Source organism: Orcinus orca, chromosome 8, assembly GCF_937001465.1.
Source record: "Orcinus orca chromosome 8, mOrcOrc1.1, whole genome shotgun sequence".
NCBI classification, from domain to species: domain Eukaryota; kingdom Metazoa; phylum Chordata; class Mammalia; order Artiodactyla; family Delphinidae; genus Orcinus; species Orcinus orca.
In genome coordinates, this window is record NC_064566.1 from 16116256 (window position 1) to 16135585 (window position 19330).

General features: G+C 39.8%; 1 protein-coding gene across 2 annotated transcripts in view; it reads right to left on the bottom strand.

Annotated features, from left to right (window-relative positions):
• The window catches only part of HSD17B12 (hydroxysteroid 17-beta dehydrogenase 12), a 172877-nt gene that overhangs the window by 59606 nt on the left and 93941 nt on the right, over nt 1-19330 (bottom strand). For both annotated transcript variants that reach the window (XM_049713177.1, XM_004264026.4), the window contains exon 4: nt 11172-11279. In XM_049713177.1, coding sequence (XP_049569134.1) covers nt 11172-11279 — 108 coding nt within the window. The remainder of the gene's footprint in view (nt 1-11171; nt 11280-19330) is intronic.

Below are 19330 nucleotides of genomic sequence, written 5' to 3' on the forward strand. Positions count from 1 at the left end.
AGAATGATCTCTCTAAAATTCTAGGATGATATCAATTTACTGCTTAAAACTCTACAATGTCTACATTGTCCTTCCAATAAAGTCCAAACATATCAACCTGATTTTCTAAAGCCTTCTGGGATATGGTGCTGCTTAACTCCAGACTCTAGCACTATCCCCTTTGCATTCATGCTCTAGATTTACATATCTTCTGTCAAACACATTCACCTCAGAGTACATACTGTTTTGTACATACTGTTTCTTCTACTGGGAAACATCTCTTCTCCCAGGGTCAATCAGCATTCAGGTCTCAACTTAAATATTACTTTCTCAGAGAAATCATCTCCAATACTCTTAGCTTCCTTCGTAACATACCCTGTCATGCAACACATTCCCAACTACTTGTTCACTGGCTGTCTTCTATGAAACCAAAAACAATATCAGTTTTGTTTACTGCTATATCTCTGGAATTATACTTCTTGAATGGGTTAGTGTATGACTGACTGATGAATCAATCAACAAATAGGAAAGAAGAAGGACCTTCAAGATGGCAGAGGAGTAAGGCATGGAGATCACCTTGCTCCCCACAGATACATCAAAAATACATCTACAGGGCTTCCCTGGTGGCACAGTGGTTGAGAGTCCGCCTACCGATGCAGGGGACATGGGATCGTGCCCCGGTCTGGGAAGATCCCACATGCCGCGGAGCGGCTGGACCCATGAGCCATGGCCACTGAGCCTGCGCGTCTGGAGCCTGTGCTCCGCAATGGGAGAGGCCACAGCAGTGAGAGGCCTGCGTACCACAAAAAAGAAAAAAAAAATACATCTACATGTGGAACAGCTCCTACAGAACATCTACTGAATGCTGGCAGAAGACCTCAGACTCCCCAAAAGGCAAGAAACTCCCCACGTACCAGGCTGTGTGGCTGACAGGGTCTTGATGCTCCAGCTGGGTGTCAGGCCTGAGCCTTGGAGGTGGGAGAGCCGAATTCAGAACACTGGACCACCAGAGGCCTCTCCGCCCCACGTAATATCAATCGGTGAGAGCTCTCCCAGAGATCTCCATCTCAGCGCTAAGACCTAGCTCCACTCAACAACCAGCAAGCTCCACTGCTGGATACCCCATGTCAAACAACTAGCAAGACAGGAACACAACCCCACCCATTAGCAGAAAGGCTGCCTAAAATCATAATAAGGTTACAGGCACCCCAAAACACACCACCGGACATGGTCCTGCCCACCAGAAAGACAAGATCCAGCCTCATCCACCAGAACACAGGCACCAGTCCCCTCCACCAGGAAGCCTACACAACCCACTGAACCAACCTTACCCACTGGGGGCAGGCACCAAAAACAACAGGAACTACGAACCTGCAGCCTGCAAAAAGGAGACCCCAAACACAGTAAGTTAAGCAAAATGAGAAGACAGAGAAATACAGAGCAGATGAAGGAGCAAGGAAAAAACTTACCAGGCCAAACAAATGAAGATGAAGTAGGCAGTCTGCCTGAAAAACAATTCAGAGTAATGATAGTAAAGATGATCCAAAATATTGGAAATAGAATGGAGAAAATACAAGACCTAGAAGAACTAAAGAGCAAACAAACAATGATGAACACAAAATAAATGAAATTAAAAATTCTCTAGAAGGAATCAATAGCAGAATAACTGAGGCAGAAGAATGGATAAGTGACCTGGAAGATAAAATAGTGGAAATAACTACCACAGAGCAGAATAAAGAAAAAAGAATGAAAAGAATTGAGGACAGTCTCAGAGACCTCTGGGACAACATTAAACACACCAACGTTCGAACTATAAGGGTCCCAGAAGAAGAAGAGAAAAAGAAAGGGACTGAAAAATATTTGAAGAGATTATAGTCGAAAACTTCCCTAATATGGGAGAGGAAACAGTCAATCAAATCCAGGAAGCACAGAGAGCCTCATACAGGATAAATCCAAGGAAAAACACGCCAAGACACATATTAATCAAACTATCAAAAATTAAATACAAAGAAACAATATTAAAAGCAGCAAGGGAAAACAACAATAAACGTACAAGGGAATCCCCAAAAGGTTAACAGCTGATCTTGCAGCAGAAACTCTGCAAGCCAGAAGGGAGTGGAAGGACATATTTAAAGTGATGAAAGGGAAAAACGTACAACCAAGATTACTCTACACAGCAAGGATCTCATTCAGATTTGATGGAGAAAGTAAAACCTTTACAGAGAAGCAAAAGCTAAGAGAATTCAGCACCACCAAACCAGCTTTACAACAAATGCTAAAGGAACTTCTCTAGGCAGGAAACACAAGAAAAGGAAAATACCCACAAAAAAACCCCCAAAACAATTAAGAAAATGGTAATAGGAACATACATATCAATAATTACCATAAATGTAAATGGATTAAATGCTCCAACCAAAAGACACAGAGTGGCTGAATGGATACAAAAACAAGACCTATATACATGCTGTCTACAAGAGACCCACTTCAGACCTAGGGACACATACAGACTGAAAGTGAGGGGGTGGAAAAAGATATTCCATGCAAATGGAAATCAAAAGAAAGCTGGAGTAGCAATTCTCATATCAGACAAAACAGACTTTAAAATAAAGTCTACTACAAGAGACAAAGAAGGACACTACATAGTAATCAAGGGCTCAATCTGAGAAGAAGATATAACAATTGTAAACATTTATGCACCCAACATAGGAGCACCTCATTACATAAGGCAAATGCTAACAGCCATAAAAGGGGAAATTGACAGTAACACAATAATAGTAGGGGACTTTAACACCCCACTTTCACCAATGGACAGATCATCCAAAATGAAAATAAATAAGGAAACACAAGCTTTAAGTGACACAAACAAGATGGACTTAACTGATACTTATAGGACATTCCATCCACAAACAACAGAATACACTTTCTTCTCAAGTGCTCATGGAACATTCTCCAGGATAGATCGTATCTTCGGTCACAAATCAAGCCTTGGTAAATTTAAGAAAATTGAAATAGTATCAAGTATTTTTTCCAACCACAGCGCTATGAGACTAGATATCAATTACAGCCAGAAAAACTGTAAAAAATACAAACACATGGAGGTTAAACAATATGCTACTAAATAACCAAGAGATCACTGAAGAAATCAAAGAGGAAATCAAAAGATACCTAGAAACAAATGAAAATGAAAACATGACAACCCAAAACCTATGGGATGCAGCAAAAGAAGTTCTAACTGGCAAGTCTGTAGCAATACAATCCTACCTCTAGAAACAAGAAAAATCTCAAATAAACAATCTAACCTTACACCTAAAGCAATTAGAGAAAGAAGAACAACAAAAACCCAAAGTTAGCAGAAGGAAAAAAATCATAAAGATCAGAGCAGAAATAAATGAAAAAGAAATGAAGGAAACAATGGCAAAGATCCATAACTAAAAGCTGGTTCTTTGAGAAGATAAACAAAATTGATAAACCTTTAGCGAAACTCATCAAGAAGAAAAGGGAGAACACTCAAATCAACAGAAATAGAAGTGAAAAAGGAGAAGTAACAACTGACACTGCAGAAATACAAAGGATCATGAGAGATTACTACAAGCAACTGTATGCCAATAAAATGGACAACCTGGAAGAAATGGACAAATTCTTAGAAAAGCACAACCTTCCGAGACTGAACCAGGAAGAAATAGAAAATATAAACAGACCAATCACAAGCACTGAAATTGAAAGTGTGATTAAAAATCTTCCAACAAACAAAAGCCCAGGACCAGATGGCTTCACAGGCGAATTCTATCAAACATTTAGAGAAGAGCTAATGCCTATCCTTCTCAAACTCTTCCAAAATATAAGGAAACACAAACACAGAGGGAGGAACACTTCCAAACTCATTCTACGAGGCCACCATTACCCCGATACCAAAACCAGACAAAGATGTCACAAAAAAGAAAACTACAGGCCAATATCACTGATGAACACAGACACAAAAAAACCTCAACAAAATATTAGCAAACAGAATCTAACAACACATTAAAAGGATCATAAACCCCACTTGATCATGGTGTATCCCAGGAATGCAAGGATTCTTCAATATATGCAAATCAATCAATGTGATACACCATATTAAGAAACTGAAGGATAAAAACCATATGATCATCTCAATAGATGCAGAAAAAGCTTTCGACAAAATTCAACACCCATTTATGATAAAAACCCTCCAGAAAGCAGGCACAGAGGAAACTTACCTCAACATAATAAAGGCCATATATGACAAACCCACAGCCAACATCGTCCTCAGTGGTGAACAACTGAAACCATTTCCACTAAGATCAGGAACAAGACAAGGTTGCCCATTCTCACTGCTATTATTCAACATAGTTTTGGAAGTTTTAACCATAGCAATCAGAGAAGAAAAAGAAATAAGGGAAGAGGCCATACATTTTGTTTTCTTTCTACTCTACCAGAACTGTCTCCTTAATCAAGGGGGAAGTTTTGGGAAGTATCCTCACCCCTAGAAGGCATGAAAAATCATATTGTGGAATAACAGAGAAACTCCACCCTCTCTGCAAACTATCATCCTACCATGCTCCTGTAATCCTTTCCTACCTACATTAGAATAATAGCCTCTGTCCTTTCTTGAGCCTGAGTCATTTTATACCTGGACTACAGGTAAAAAAAAGGAAGGAGGGTATTTCCAAACACTTCTCATTGGTGCTCTCTCAACTAACTTTATTTTGCCCTACTATTTTTCGTCCCCTCTCAGCACCCAACTAATCGCCAACCTACCACTACAGTTTCCTCTTTAAGCCTCTCTTCTCCATTTCAAAATGATTTCTCCATGTCTTTCGTTAACTAAAATAGTTATTTCCTCAGGGTGACTGATCCAGCAAGGAGACAGTAAACTGAATGTACTAATCCCAATAAGATGTAAATGAAGATGTCGTTGCCCTTTCAGAGATATTTACATTTCAAAAGAAGGCAATTTAAAACTAATTTCTAATTAGTAAAATTCCTGAAATGGGCAAGAAGATAATCTGTAGCGTTATATATTTTTAAACCCTCTGAAGAAGCAAGACTCTTCTACTTGTAACTTCCTTCGTCAATTGGGACTGGAAAGCCACATAACTTCCCAGTGCGCTCAAGATTTCTTCCTTCCCAGGGTTCGAAAAGTTTTCCTCAACCCAGTTCCTGTAGGCTTGCGGCTCCCTCTCCTAGGCATCTACTTCCTCTTTCTTTGACACTGAACTATAAGGAAGCCATCTCTGGATCCCAACCAAATTAATTACCTGGGAGTTTGCCATTTTGAAGATCACTGGTCCTTTTCCCCAAGTAGCTAAAAATACTCTTGGGTCTTTTGTTTAAAAGCTTTGAAAATTAAGTATAAACAGTTATAGAGTTGGCTGATCTTAACTATTAATCTCTGCTCAAACTATCTTTTAAGATACTTATTCCCAACACTCAACTATTCTCCATCTCAGAACATTCAGGGAAATACTAGGTTGTAGGGGAGAAAAACAGAACACAAATGCTTCCCAAGTATTTCCCATAATCCATAAGGTTGCTTAGGCAAGGATAATCAAGAGGTATTTTTGCATTCAGCTTAGAAGGGAAGGATACCAATTTAAAAATAACCCACCAAATACATTAATAGAACAATTATTCATTTATGAAGGGCATAGGAAGAAAAGAGAATAAAAAGGTCTATTCCAGATTTTGCAATCAATGACTCTTTGCAATCAACTGACTTTTATTATCTATACATATTGTTGTTATTTAAATGATGCTTCCTAATAAAATTATGGGCACTGTGTAGAGACAGGAAAAAGTTGATGGGTAATAAATAGGCCTAAGAAACTAAGCCATCACAGGTTGTCACCCTGTACCAACTGATTCTCTTGACCCTACAAGTTACATAAATAATGATAGTATGGGCTTCCCTGGTGGCACAGTGGTTAAGAATCCGCCTGCCAATGCAGGCGACTCAGGTTCAAGCCCTTGTCCGGAAAGATGCCACATGCCGCGGAGCAACTATGCCCGTGCGCCACAACTACTAAGCCTGCGCTCTAGAGCCCGCGAGCCACAACTACTGAAGCCCACGTGCCTAGAGCCTGTGCTCTGCAACAAGAGAAGCCACCCAATGAGAAGCCCGCGCGCCGCAACGAAGAGTAGCTCCCGCTCACCGCAACTAGAGAAAAGGCCACGCACAGCAACAAAGACCCAAGGCAGCCAAAAAATAAATAAATAAATAAGTTTAAAAAATAATAATAATGATAGTATGGGTGGAGAGGACCTTCACAGCATTTGGCATAGGGAAATTCTTGGTCTAGTATGAATTAGAAGCTTGAATAAAGCTATGGTTGATTTTTTTTTTTTTAATGAATCACAAAACAAGTAACTATCTTTTTCCAGGAGAACCTTTCTATTTTTACCTCTAGAATAAAGAATGTCACTTTTTAAAAGTTAAAAAAATCATAGTGAAATTTGAAAAAAGTATTCTCTGTGGCATATTTCTAAATGCAAGGCTACTCCCCTGGCCTTGGTAACTTACGCCTCCTGCGATGTATTGTATGAAGTCCTCCAAACCAATCTGGAACACACATGAGAGTCTCTCTTGAGGAATCAAGTGAGCATTGTAGCAGTCATATTTTGTTAACTAATTGTTTGCTTATTGAAAGCAGCACTGATGTCATTTTCTCTAAATAGCTGAAGTATTTTAAGTTTTCTCAAATCTGTGTTTCTTGGCCTTTGCCTGAGAGAAGACAGCAGATGCTTACTTATTTTACACACCAGAGTTAAGAATTCATTGTCTCAACCTTATGCATTTATAGTCTTATCAAGTGATGGTGACCTTTCAGCACAAATTCACACAATTCATGGCCATTTTCTTTCTGCTTATCTTATTGAAAACAATGTTTCTTTCAGAACCAATAGCTTTGGCATTTTCCTTTGTAATTCTGAAAATATTAATTTTCTTTATTAAGCACTGACTATACTTTAGTGGTTAGTGCTATTCAAACAAATGGAATGTACCTTGGTGATTTTTATTTCTTTTTATCATTACTGGTTTCATTAATACTCGGTAGACAAAATTCTTTCCTATGACTTAATATGGATTGCTAAATCTTACTAGAAATCAATGTACATGTTTGTTATTTTAGGGAATGTTATAAAGGTGAGACTGACATTAAGCAGAGTTCTGAGGAAGGAGAATAAATAAGATTATTTATTAGATACATGGGGAGGAAAAAGGGAAGAAAGAAAGTGAAGGGGCTATAGGCCCAGGTAATCATAAAAAAAAAAAAGAAAACATCGGGGCTTCCCTGGTGGTGCAGTGGTTGAGAGTCCGCCTGCCGATGCAGGGGACATGGGTTCGTGCTCCAGTCGGGGAGGATCCTACATGCCACGGAGCGGCTAGGCCAGTGAGCCATGGCCGCTGAGTCTGCGCGTCCGGAGCCTGTGCTCCACAACGGGAGATGCCACAACAGTGAGAGGCCCGCGTACCGCAAAAAACAAAACAAAACGAAACAAAAAAAGAAAACATCAACACCAGACGCCTCCCACAAGTTCTAGAGGGTTATACCCATACTAGAGAAAGAAATGTAAGATTTGAGTTGAAATATGACCTAGCAATAAGATAAAATTTAGCTCATAAAGGTGTTTTAATAGTTTCCTCAAGAATCTTGACAAATTAAAATTACAATGCAATATATCTGCTAATAAATGTCAATATAATTATACAAAGCTTATGATTAAGGAGACAGTTCTGGTAGAGTAGAAAGAAAACAAAATGTATAGCCAATTAATAGTATAATGTATGTGAAAGTGCTGCTAACTTTAAAGGAGTATGTAAACATTAGCTATAATTATTTTTATTATTGATCTGTAACCAACCTAGAAATCAAAAATTAAGTTGTCTGTGTATGTGTGTGTGTGTCTCCATAAGTATTCAATCAGAAGTATTTAATTACAATATAACTTCAAAGCAGGGTTTCTCAACCTCAGCACTGTTGAGATTTTAGACTGATCATTCTTTGCTGGGGGAGTCTGTCCTGTGCACTGAGGGATGTTTAGCAGCATCCCCGCCCTGTACCCACCAGGGGCCAGTAGAACTTCCTCCTCCTCCCCCCTCAATTAGCGACAAACAGAAATGTCTCTGGACATTGCCAGACGCTGCAAAATTGCCCCTGGTTGAAAGCTATGTTAAAGCACAAGAAAAACCTAGAAATTATATTTATGGCTCTCCCGCACAAACTGAGGATGAGAGACAGCCAAGATGAACTAGAGCTAGATATCCATCACTAGGCACATGTGGCTACTGAACACTTAAAAGGTAGCTAGTCCGAACTGAGATATGTTATAAATGTAAAATACACCCTAGACTTGAGGATTTGGTATGAGAAAAAGAATACAAAATGTTTCAAAAAACTTTATGTGGATTACATGTTAGTGATAATATTTTGGATATAGTGGGTTAAAATAAAATACATTATAAAAATTAGTTCATTTGTTCCTTTTTGCTTTTTAAAAATGTGGCTACTAGAAATGTTCAAATTAAATGTGTGGTTTGCATTATATTTCCAGTGGACAGTGCTGAACTTGTGCAAAAAATTATCCCTCCTTCACACTATACGTTCCAGGCAGCCTTTGATAACAGAGAGCTCTGTCCCCAGTTTTCTCTTTACCTTCTCTCCATTCTCCTTGGATTAGCTCCAGTTTCCTTTCTTCAGTGAGATTACTACTCAGAGATGACTTACCTCCAAACTCTCTCTCTAGTTAGGAGCTCTACCAAAACCTAGATCCATATGTCCACTATCGACTTAACAACCCCACTTGGACATCCTAGAGGAACCCCAAACTTAAATGATCCTCATTCCCAAAAAGGCTCCTCCTCCAGGATTCCGCATTTTATTGGATGGCACTATTGACACAGATGTTCAAGCCAGAAACCTGAAGGTCATCATGAGTTCTCTTGCAATCTCTCACAAGTAGATTCCTGCTTCCTCTACTCCCTCAGTATTTCTGGAATCGTCCTTTTTCCTAACACTGGCTAGGCCAAGTCACCATTATTTCTCCCCATATCAACTCCATCATCCCTTTTACCCTCTTATTACACCCTGCCCTCCCCATCTCAACACTTAGCCCACAAGTAACTATTTTTGATTAGGGCTGTCTTTCCCTTTAGAACATTATACTACATAAAGCCAGGCGCTTTCCTGTTCATTGTTGTATCTCCAGTTCATTGACTGACGAATGAATGAATGAATGAATGAATAAAGAGGGGTGTAAACTGCCGACTCACAGGTTGCAATTTACTAAGGGGCTGGACTACAAAAGCAGTGGTGCCATTAGCATATGTGGCCCAGGAAAATATCAACCCTTAGGTCTAAATATCAATGTACCCTCATCCTTAACAGATCTATCTATTGTGCATAAAATCACACTGCAGACTTTCTATATACTGGGTCAGGAAAGAACAGCTGAAGAGTGCCTTTTATAACCCTCCAGCCCAGCAGCAAACCTGATGCCTGACATCTTCCATTTTCAATGGCATAGTCTCAGAGTAGCTATAGTTTCAAAGTTACCCAGTGAAAAGCAGCTGAAATTTATACAAAGCTAAGAACAACTGTGATTAACTGAACCACTCCTGAAACAAAGTTATTCTCCAAGAACACAAGTTCAAAATAAGTCTCCTCTCATTAGGGATCCTTGATCCCCCTCCTTGCCTAAGCCAGCCTTCACTCTCCAGTCCACGACTAGTTTGAAAGGGGTTTGGATGGACTATGGCGGTGTCTATCCTAACTAGGAAGTTACAGCTACTACTGACTTGGAATTTTTTAAAAGTTGAGAATTTTATAGATGTTAGCTGTGCTTTAGGTTAAGCTAAAGGAAGAAGAGCTTGTGAAAGACTCCGAGTAATGTATGTATTAGAGAAGAACAAGGCAAAAATTAGACCTGTGTGTTCATTCATCTTTTGCTACTGGCTCTCCTGTAAGTATGGGAATAGCTGTGAGGGTAGGCGGGGTGTGGTGATGTATGACATGGACCAGGCAGGAGCTGAAAAGATAACACATCAAAGCCAGGGTTAACCCCAGGTCCAATGGCACTATGTAGGGCTAACTTTTTTTAAATTGCCTTTTCAAGAAATTATATGAGACCATTCTTTTATAGTATGAGGAAGACGGGTGGGGTCGTGACTAAAGAAAGGTTAAGAAACATTTTTTTAAAAGTACTTTCTCTTCGTTGTTCCTCCTTTTATAGTCCAATAAAGAAAACAATGGCAATTACCAGGTTCCCACCAATTTAGGCAGTGGGATAAAGAGATTTAGTGAAGAAGTGACATTTTTCTGAACTAGATGCCCTTTTTCTTTCTAGAAATGAGTCAGAGAATGCTGGGTGACTTTCTGAAGCCTGTTTTTTTTTTTCTTTTCCTCAAAATCTGGTGAATCTTTTCCATAACAAGGACCAATACTTCCACATCTCAGCAGAAGCATCGGTTTTTGGCAATAAGGTAGCTGAGGTGTAGCACAAGGAAGTAGAAGACTCAGAAAAAACAAACAGTGGCTAAATCCCATGCGCAGTACTCAGTCTCTACGGCAGCTTAGGCAAGTCACTCATCTCTCTGAGCCACGTCTTCTCAACTGGGGTGATACATCTCCCCCCAAGGGAACAAAAATTGATTCTGGGGTATGGTGTGAGCTCTTATCCTTTTTATGTATAAAGAACAGATATACATACAGCACATAAACAAGATACCCAGTGGATCTGTGGTATTAAAGTCTCATGGGAGGGTAGACTAGGGGAAAATAATGTCTAAAAAGGCTCCTTGTTGGGGAGGGGGTAATACTGAACAAAAGGCTGAGACCCCTCTAAGCCTTTATTTCCTCAGCTGTAAAAATGGGTCAGCATTACCCACCACAAAGGATTATTATGATATAGCTATATCTAAGTATATACAGAGAGAATGAGAGACTGGAAATAAAGCAGGCAGGGAAAACAACCTAAATTGTAGAATCATCATTAAAACACAACCCAAAACATAAAGATTCAAGTGTATATAGATCCATATCATCTAATGATCACTTGTATTAACAAGACAATTTTCTTCTCACTAGTCATTTCACCAATTGAACACCTAACATCCAAAAAGAAAGTCCTAGTCAATAAATGCAAGAAGAATCTGTAAACATGAAAAAGATACAAACCTAAAACACCAATTTCAAGACCTGCCAAGCTTGTTTTAATTTCATCATAAATATCTTCTGATGCAAAGTCAACAGCAATGGTCTTTGTTTCCACTTTGAATTTTTCTCCTAGGGAAAAAAACACAAATGGAGAGAGGAAAAATTAATATATGATTTAATTAATTAATTTAATTAATTTAATTAAGATTTAAGCATTTGATGACATTACCCTTTCAAACACTTTTCTCCCCCAAGTTTTATATGAAATTTAGACCAGGATAATTTTAAGCGATCATGAGAGCACCTAAGATATGATATAGAGTCAACACAGTAGTTCTGCAATAAAAATTCCAATGTTATCACAGAGCTGGCTGAATGTTCCTTAATCGGTTCTCCTATAAACCAATAATGATGACTTTTTAGACCCTTAGGTACAAATAAAAAAACATGATGCATATCATAATATTATATACTCTTTAAATATCACTGGTTTGTGATTTTAATTGCAAACTGATACTTCATAATTACAGGAAAAAGTCTTAAGTGTGATCTATTAAAACAAAAAATCCACCTTATTAAAGTGGAAATAAAATGAATGATCTGGGCTTCCCTGGTGGCGCAGTGGTTGAGAGTCCGCTTGCCGATGCAGGGGACACGGGTTCGTGCCCCGGTCCGGGAAGATCCCACATGCCGCGGAGCGGCTGGGCCCGTGAGCCATGGCCGCTGAGCCTGCGCGTCCGGAGCCTGTGCTCCACAACAGGAGAGGCCCGCGTACAGCAAAAAAAAAAAGAATATGATCATATTGGAATTTAGGAGCTTGGTTAATAATGAATAATCACTACATTTAAAAAGCCACACAAAATGCATAGTAATGGAGCTACAAAGTGATACCAGAAAGACCTGTGTTCTACTTTGCACAGGACTGTTAAGGTCCAAACAGAGCTAAGGGAAATAACAGATTCAGAAAAGAGACCCTGGAGAAACAAAACTCATCTGAGGGAACACGTCATGTTGATTTCTGCCTTCACTAGTGAGCCGCTTTGAGAAGATGGCATGGACTGCGAGGTCACCCAGACTTGGGTACCAATTTGACTTCCACACTTATTTGCTAAATGACTTTGAGCAAGTCACATGCCCTCTATGGGCCTCAGCATCCTCTTGTGAAAATGAAGGTAATAATGACCATTAGTGCTATCAAAGGTACCAAAGTATTACCTTTAGTACTAACAATACTACCATGTACTGGCACACATGAGGCACTCCATAAAGTCTCCAAGAATGCTTATTCTTTGGAGCTTGATGAGAATTCAAATGAATTAATTTAAAAATCCTGCTTCCAAAAATAAAATTTTCTTCCTTCGAAGTCAATGCCAGTTTATCACAGAATATACAGCAGTAATCCACATAGGAGGTTTCTGTTCTTGATCTGAAAGGATTTATGTCTAAAACTAAAGAGCTGGTTCACAAGAGATTCTTTAAACTCAATGAAAAGTATCCATCCTAGATAGGAATCTATGAATAAACAAGAGAGGATATAACTGACCTGGAAAATACCTTATCTGGTGTTAAAGGTATACCTACTATTCGAATATAAATGAGTTATTACGTGTTCATGCAATGGACAGCCAGATACAGGGCTGTCATTTCCCAGTAGCTGGTCTGACATGTCTTACCATAAATGGCTCACAGAATTTACCACAAGTAAGTAAAGAACTCTGCCTTTATTAGAGCCACCAATTCACAAGAAAAAAGACCAAAATCAAAAGGCTGAAGGATACATTTTATTGAATGTAAAACTTTATTCTGGAAGTAAAATAAGATAAAATTTATCTATTTATTTGAGGAAAGCAACAACTTTTTCCACACTAGCACTATATACTGACATTTAGGAAAATTTCTCTCTAGTAATAAAAGCTACCTCACAACCCCTGAATCAAATTTACTTTTAGATCTCACAGGATTTGGTGAATGTACTTATATGGCACAGTCTTACATAGATACGCTGCTTAAAAAAAAAAAAAAAATTCAGAGACCCTTTTGGAAAGAATATTACTTAATAAGAACCCTCCAGTAAGCTCTTTCTTATGTCTTCACACTAGGATAAGCAAAATAGTTTCTGACACAAGTTTTTCAAGATAAATAAAAATTTCAACTTATACTGAATTACTCTGAACCATGTTCTAGTCAGGTTAACGTTGCTTACTTTCTCTTAACTTTTCTTCACTGCCTCTATTGTGGGCTTTTCTTTCTTTCTTTCTTTCTTTAACATAGGTCAGCTCCTGTCACCCTCCTTGCAATCCTCCAAAGCGTTCCATCTCTTTTACAGTAAGAACCAAAGTCTTCAGCATCCGCCTGATACTGAACTAATCTCCACCCACTTACTCTCCAGTTGCTCCCCAGCCTTGGTCACAGGGGTCCTAGCAGTTCTTTAGACACAGGATGTTCCCCAAATACACTCAAGGCTTTTGAACTTACTGTGCCCTCTGTCTGGAATGCTTTTCCACATCCCCTATCTCTGTTGGGTCTTTAAGTAAATGTTACCTTCTCAGAGAAGCCTTTATTGACCACCCTGTAAAAAATGCAGAGCTTCCCTGGTGGCGCAGTGGTTGAGAGTCCGCCTGCCAGTGCAGGGGACACGGGTTCGAACCCTGGGCCGGGAGGATCCCGCATGCCACAGAGCAACTAAGCCCGTGAACCACAACTACTGAGCCTGCGCTCTAGAGCCCGTGAGCCACAACCACTGAAGCAAGCGCCTGGAGCCTGTGCTCCACAACGGGAGAGGCCACTGCAGTGAGAGGCCTGCGCTCCGCAGCAAGGAGTGGCCCCCACTCGCCGCAACTGGGGAGAGCCAGCGTGCAGCAACAAAGACCCAAATCAGCCAAAAATAACTAAAAAAAATAAAAATAAAAAATGCAGCCATTCCTCCCCAGCACTCCTTGTCCCCCTTCCCTGCTTTACTTCACTCCACCGTGCTTACCCCTCTCTAATGTACTATATACTTTAAGAACGCATGTGTTTGCTGTCATCTGCTCCCACCAGAATTAAGCTTGTGAGGACAAGGTCTGGGATCTGCTTTGTTCAGTTGCTCAACGTCACAAAGGCTTCAGGGTCCTTCCACGCTTTTCTCCTATTCCCCTAGGCTGGCTCTTCTCTTGGCTTCAAGAGAGCCACTGCCATTCCAAGCATCCATGCAGGCAATGTTCAGAGGCAGAAATGGGGCATCCCTGTTATATGTCCCTTTTATAGTGAGGAAAACTTCCTCAGAAGAATCCAGCAGACTTCCCTCACATTTCTTTTCCCAAGATTATGGGATATGTCTTAAAAAACTCAAAAAAGAGCTAACATATGATCCTGCAACCCCACTCCTGGGCATATATCTGGAGAAAAACATGGTCTGAAAGGATACATGCACCCCAATGTTCATTGCTGCACTACTTACAACAGCCAAGAGAAAGAAGCAACCTAAGTGTCCATCGACAGAGGAATGGATAAAGAAGATGTGGTACACATATACAATGGAATACTACTCAGCCATTAAAAAAAGAATGAAATAATGCCATTTGCAGCAACATGGATGGACCTAGAGACTGTCATACTGAGTGAAGTAAGTCAGACAGAAAAAGAGAAATATCCTATGATATCACTTATATGCAGAATCTAAAAAGAAATGATACAAATGAACTTATTTACAAAACAGACTCACAGACTTAGAGAATGAACTTATGGTGACGGGGGGCGGGGGGGAGAGGATGGGGGGAAGGGAGAGTTGGGGAGTTTGGGATTGACATGTTACACACTGCTATATTTAAAATGGACAACCAACAAGGACCTACTGTGTAGCACAGGAAACTCTGCTCAATATTATATAACAACCTAAATGGGAAAAGAATTTGAAAAAGAATAGATACATGTATTTGTATAACTGAATCAACTTTTGCTGTACACCTGAAACTATCACATTGGTAATCAACTATATGCCAATTTAAAAAAATTTTTTTGAAGATTATGGGATATGCATGCTCTTGACCAGGCCCATGTACTGGCTTTGAGGATTCCGTGAACCGTCCCTACCACTACCACCAAGTTGTGTGAATCAAAAATAGTAGCACATATATAAGAATAGGACAGGAAATGCCTCTCTTTGGCCAAGACGATTAGAAAAGAAGTATGAAGGATGTTCTAAAAAGCTGAGGTGGAGATAGCTGGCTTCCTTAGGAGCTAGGAAATAAATCTAGGCATCTTCCCCCTCCCCATAGTCTATCAGCTCTCATCTGACCCTGCCAACAGAAACCAACAAGACTAACAAGAATCCTCAATTTTAAACATCAGTACTGGGCTTCCCTGGTGGCACAGTGGTTGGGAGTCCGCCTGCTGATGCAGGGGACACGGGTTCGTGCCCCGGTCCGGAAAGATCCCACATGCCGCGGAGCGGCTGGGCCCGTGAGCCATGGCCACTGAGCCTGTGCGTCCGGAGCCTGTGCTCCACAATGGGAGAGGCCACAACAGTGAGAGGCCCGCGTACCGCAAAAAAACAAACAAACAAAAAAACCATCAGTACAAGGATGTAATAAGCACCTGGAAGAGAAGTGGGGACCACATACACATAAAACAACCTTCATTTCCACCTTCGCCACCTCCCCTACCCAAGGTTCTTCATAAGACTACCAGTCCACAACTCAGCAACAGCCCACCACTGGGGAAGAGTAAGAACTTCATCAAAGCCTTTGGAGACATACTTCTGAGTACTCTGATCCTTGCCCACCACAGAGGCCCATGACATGACAGCCTCTGTCAAGTCTTTCCTCCAGGGTAGGAGCTGTGATAAGTTAAAATAAATACCCTACAAGTGTGTGGAATAAAGATATACAAACAAGTGAATCTGAAGGTTGCAATGGAAAGAGATGAGCCACTCAACTGCCCCTTCAAGGAAATTCTGGTTACCCCAGCTGCTGCGGTATCATCAGCAGACAGCTTTCAGGTGTCAGCCCCTTGGTGGGGGGTGGGGGGAGGCAGGGGGAGGGGGTTGCCTCAGCTTCAGAGAGTTGCCTGAACCAAGATCATGCCTTTCTCATGACATCCACATCCAATGAGTGATTGAGGTGAGAGTATAAAGCCACTGGACAGCTTTTACTGCCCACATTCTGATTCCAAAAGTATAGTCTGTTTACTGTTTTTCTGTTCTTTCGTAATGCCCTAGTTTTAATTATTCTAACTTTAAGTTTTAATATGTCTAGTAGTGCAGAGCTCCTTTACTACTACTCTTTTTCAAGTTTATTGGTTTTCCTTACTTGTTTAGTCTCAGTTTTTATTGGGTTGCATTCAACATTTCAATTAAATTTATGAAGAATGACAATGTGGCGTTCCCTCTAGGCTCTCCATTTATTCAATGTCTCACAGTAAAATCTAGTGTTGTGAATTCTTAAAGAAATTAAAGAACTAAAGAATCCCATTATTAGAATACTACATACCATATGCAAAGATACTCCATACTACTGACTTAAACCCTTTGATATTTGAAATTGGATAGGCTAGCATCCTAGCTACTAGTTGTAGCCAAATATAATCATGCCCTCTTTCGCTTTTATCCAGATTGAAATGATTCCGATATGGTCTTGGCCCTCTATCTCTCAGCCTAGTGGCTAAAACGGAAAACTAAGAAGCAAAATCCTCTGATGATTGATATGAGCTGTTCAAGGCAGTCAACTCACTAGAAATGGGGGCAGAAAATCAGCTCTGGCTTAAAAAGTGGGGAAAGAAGCTAAGAAATAGCTGGGCTGATACCATTCATCCCTTTTTATCTACTATTCCACTGAAAACCACATGACCACAATGGTAGAATATTAGAAAGCAAATATTATTCATAAATATAGAGCTATAACAATGAATGTCCTAACTGCCTTGAGTCAGTCCATCACTTCTAAGAATGGGTGCCCCACTCCTACACTCACATTGCTGATTTTTACTCAGAGGATCCTGAATTAGTTCAAGTCTGGAATTGACAGAGAAGGAACTTCTCTGTCAAAAGTAGTTTCAAGATGCAGCTAAAACACCTCTCAATATTAAAACTATCACGTGGGACTTCCCTGGTGGTGGAGTGGTTAAGAAACCGCCTGCCAATGCAGAGGACACGGGTTTGATCCCTGATCCGGGAAGACCCCACATGCCACAGGGCTACTAAGCCCACGTACCACAACTACTGAGCCTGTGCTCTGGAGCCCGCGAGGCACAACTACTGAACCCGCATGCCACAACTACTGAAGACTGCATGTCTAGAGCACGTGCTCCACAACAAAAGAAGCCACCGCAATGAGAAGCCCGCACACCGCAATGAAGAGTAGCTCCCACTTGCTGTAACTAGAGAAAGTCCGCGTACAGCAACAAAGACCCAATGCAGCCAAAAGTAAGTAAATAAAATAAATTTAAAGGAAAAAAATAAAATAAAAATAACACATTTTTATGTTCAAACCTAGAAAGGTCATGAACATATTCATAATAACCTTATGTTTAACGTACTTCTAGGTCTGGCCATCACTATTTTCATTTTGTTCAACAAATTGACATCTCTCCACTTTCCCTGAAGACTAGGATAATATATTGGTGGTTTATATTGATACAAATACCAGGAAAAAAAAATCGACATCTCTCAAATGTAACAGTTTTGCTCTAAGCATAATCTTATAGGTCTTAGAAAGACTTTCCTCATTTTTTCCCCTGGGTGTCTGGGGATATTAGGTCTGAGAATGCTAGAAAAGAGGTCTAATTTACATAAAATCATGTACTATTTATAATTTTTCTATTAATAACAACCAAAAATAATATATTGATTCTCCTTTCTTGACACATCTGCTCCAAATAAACAATCTGTCTTTCCCCCTTTCAGTTTCCCCCTATTCATTACAAAATTCCTATTACATTTATCCTTCCTCATCTTTTCCATATTATGTGTCACCACCTCTGTGGACTGAATTTTCATGATTCCCATTGCCTCCAACGTAAAGCTACTTACTTCCTCTCGACTGTGCTCCTAGAGACCTTCTATATAACACTATTAACACTTCCCATAATACATTATGCAGAGTCTCTACTTCCTAACAAACACAATCAATTTGTTATCTTTGTCTTCCCAGCACCTAGCACAATGCCTGGCATATAGCAGAGGTCACTCAAATGTTTGTTGATTGAATAAATGCATCTAGGCCAACACAGCTGATAATATTAAAATCATCTCACTACTTCTTGAACTCCTCTCTATAGAAATAAAACTACATGCCAGTAAGAAATGTCTGTGTGAGACATAATAACATAAGGTACTTAACATTAGGCTTTTTAAAGCATTAAGATAAATTGAGAAACAACTCAGTTCTTCCATCTGTCCTGCCTGGGTTAGACTACCATCCACATGGAAGTAGAAACACTTTAGAGTAATTAGAAACCTTAGAAAACCATCCAGTCTCATGAATAAAGTACTCCAGGAGCTTAACTCAGGGGCACGGAGATGAACGTGGAAGACACTTTAGTCATGGGACCACTCTCCCTCTCCCCAGCCCTGAAAAAGATAATCAGGGGGAGATGAGAGACTCTTGGGAAAATGGTACTATATTCAATGCCTACCAATTTTAGCTTCTTAAATCTAAATTCATTAAATTCAATTTGTAACTATAAAAATGTACTGCATGTTTTGAAAACCCCCTCCATTTTCACATGTTTTACAATATTTAGAGCTGTAAAAAGTGAGTCTTTTGTACTTTTTCTAAGTTTTAGGAGAAAACAAAGAACAAGTCCCCTAAACATATCCTTTCCACTTAACTTCACTCCTTTTCCTGTTTTCTTTTTTACCCCCAAACCTCACCATCTCCCTTCACCCCTGCCCCTTGGGATTAGACATCTCCCCACAGAGAAAACCTCCCTTATGTAGCTCTGGAGAAAAGGTGCTTATGCCCTAGATGGGAAAAATTCATCTGACTCCATTTTTTTTTAAAGGCCCACTTAATTATAATTATCAGAGATGCTACACAAATCATAGTCCATTTCTTTTTTACATTGTCCTTGAAAATATATTCATGACAATTTTAATCTCAGATGAAGAGACTCACTTTCAGTCAAATCAAAAAATCTGTCATAGAATCATCAGGGATTCCATCCCAAACCAAGTATTTATTTCTTTATTTTAAGCCAAGGTT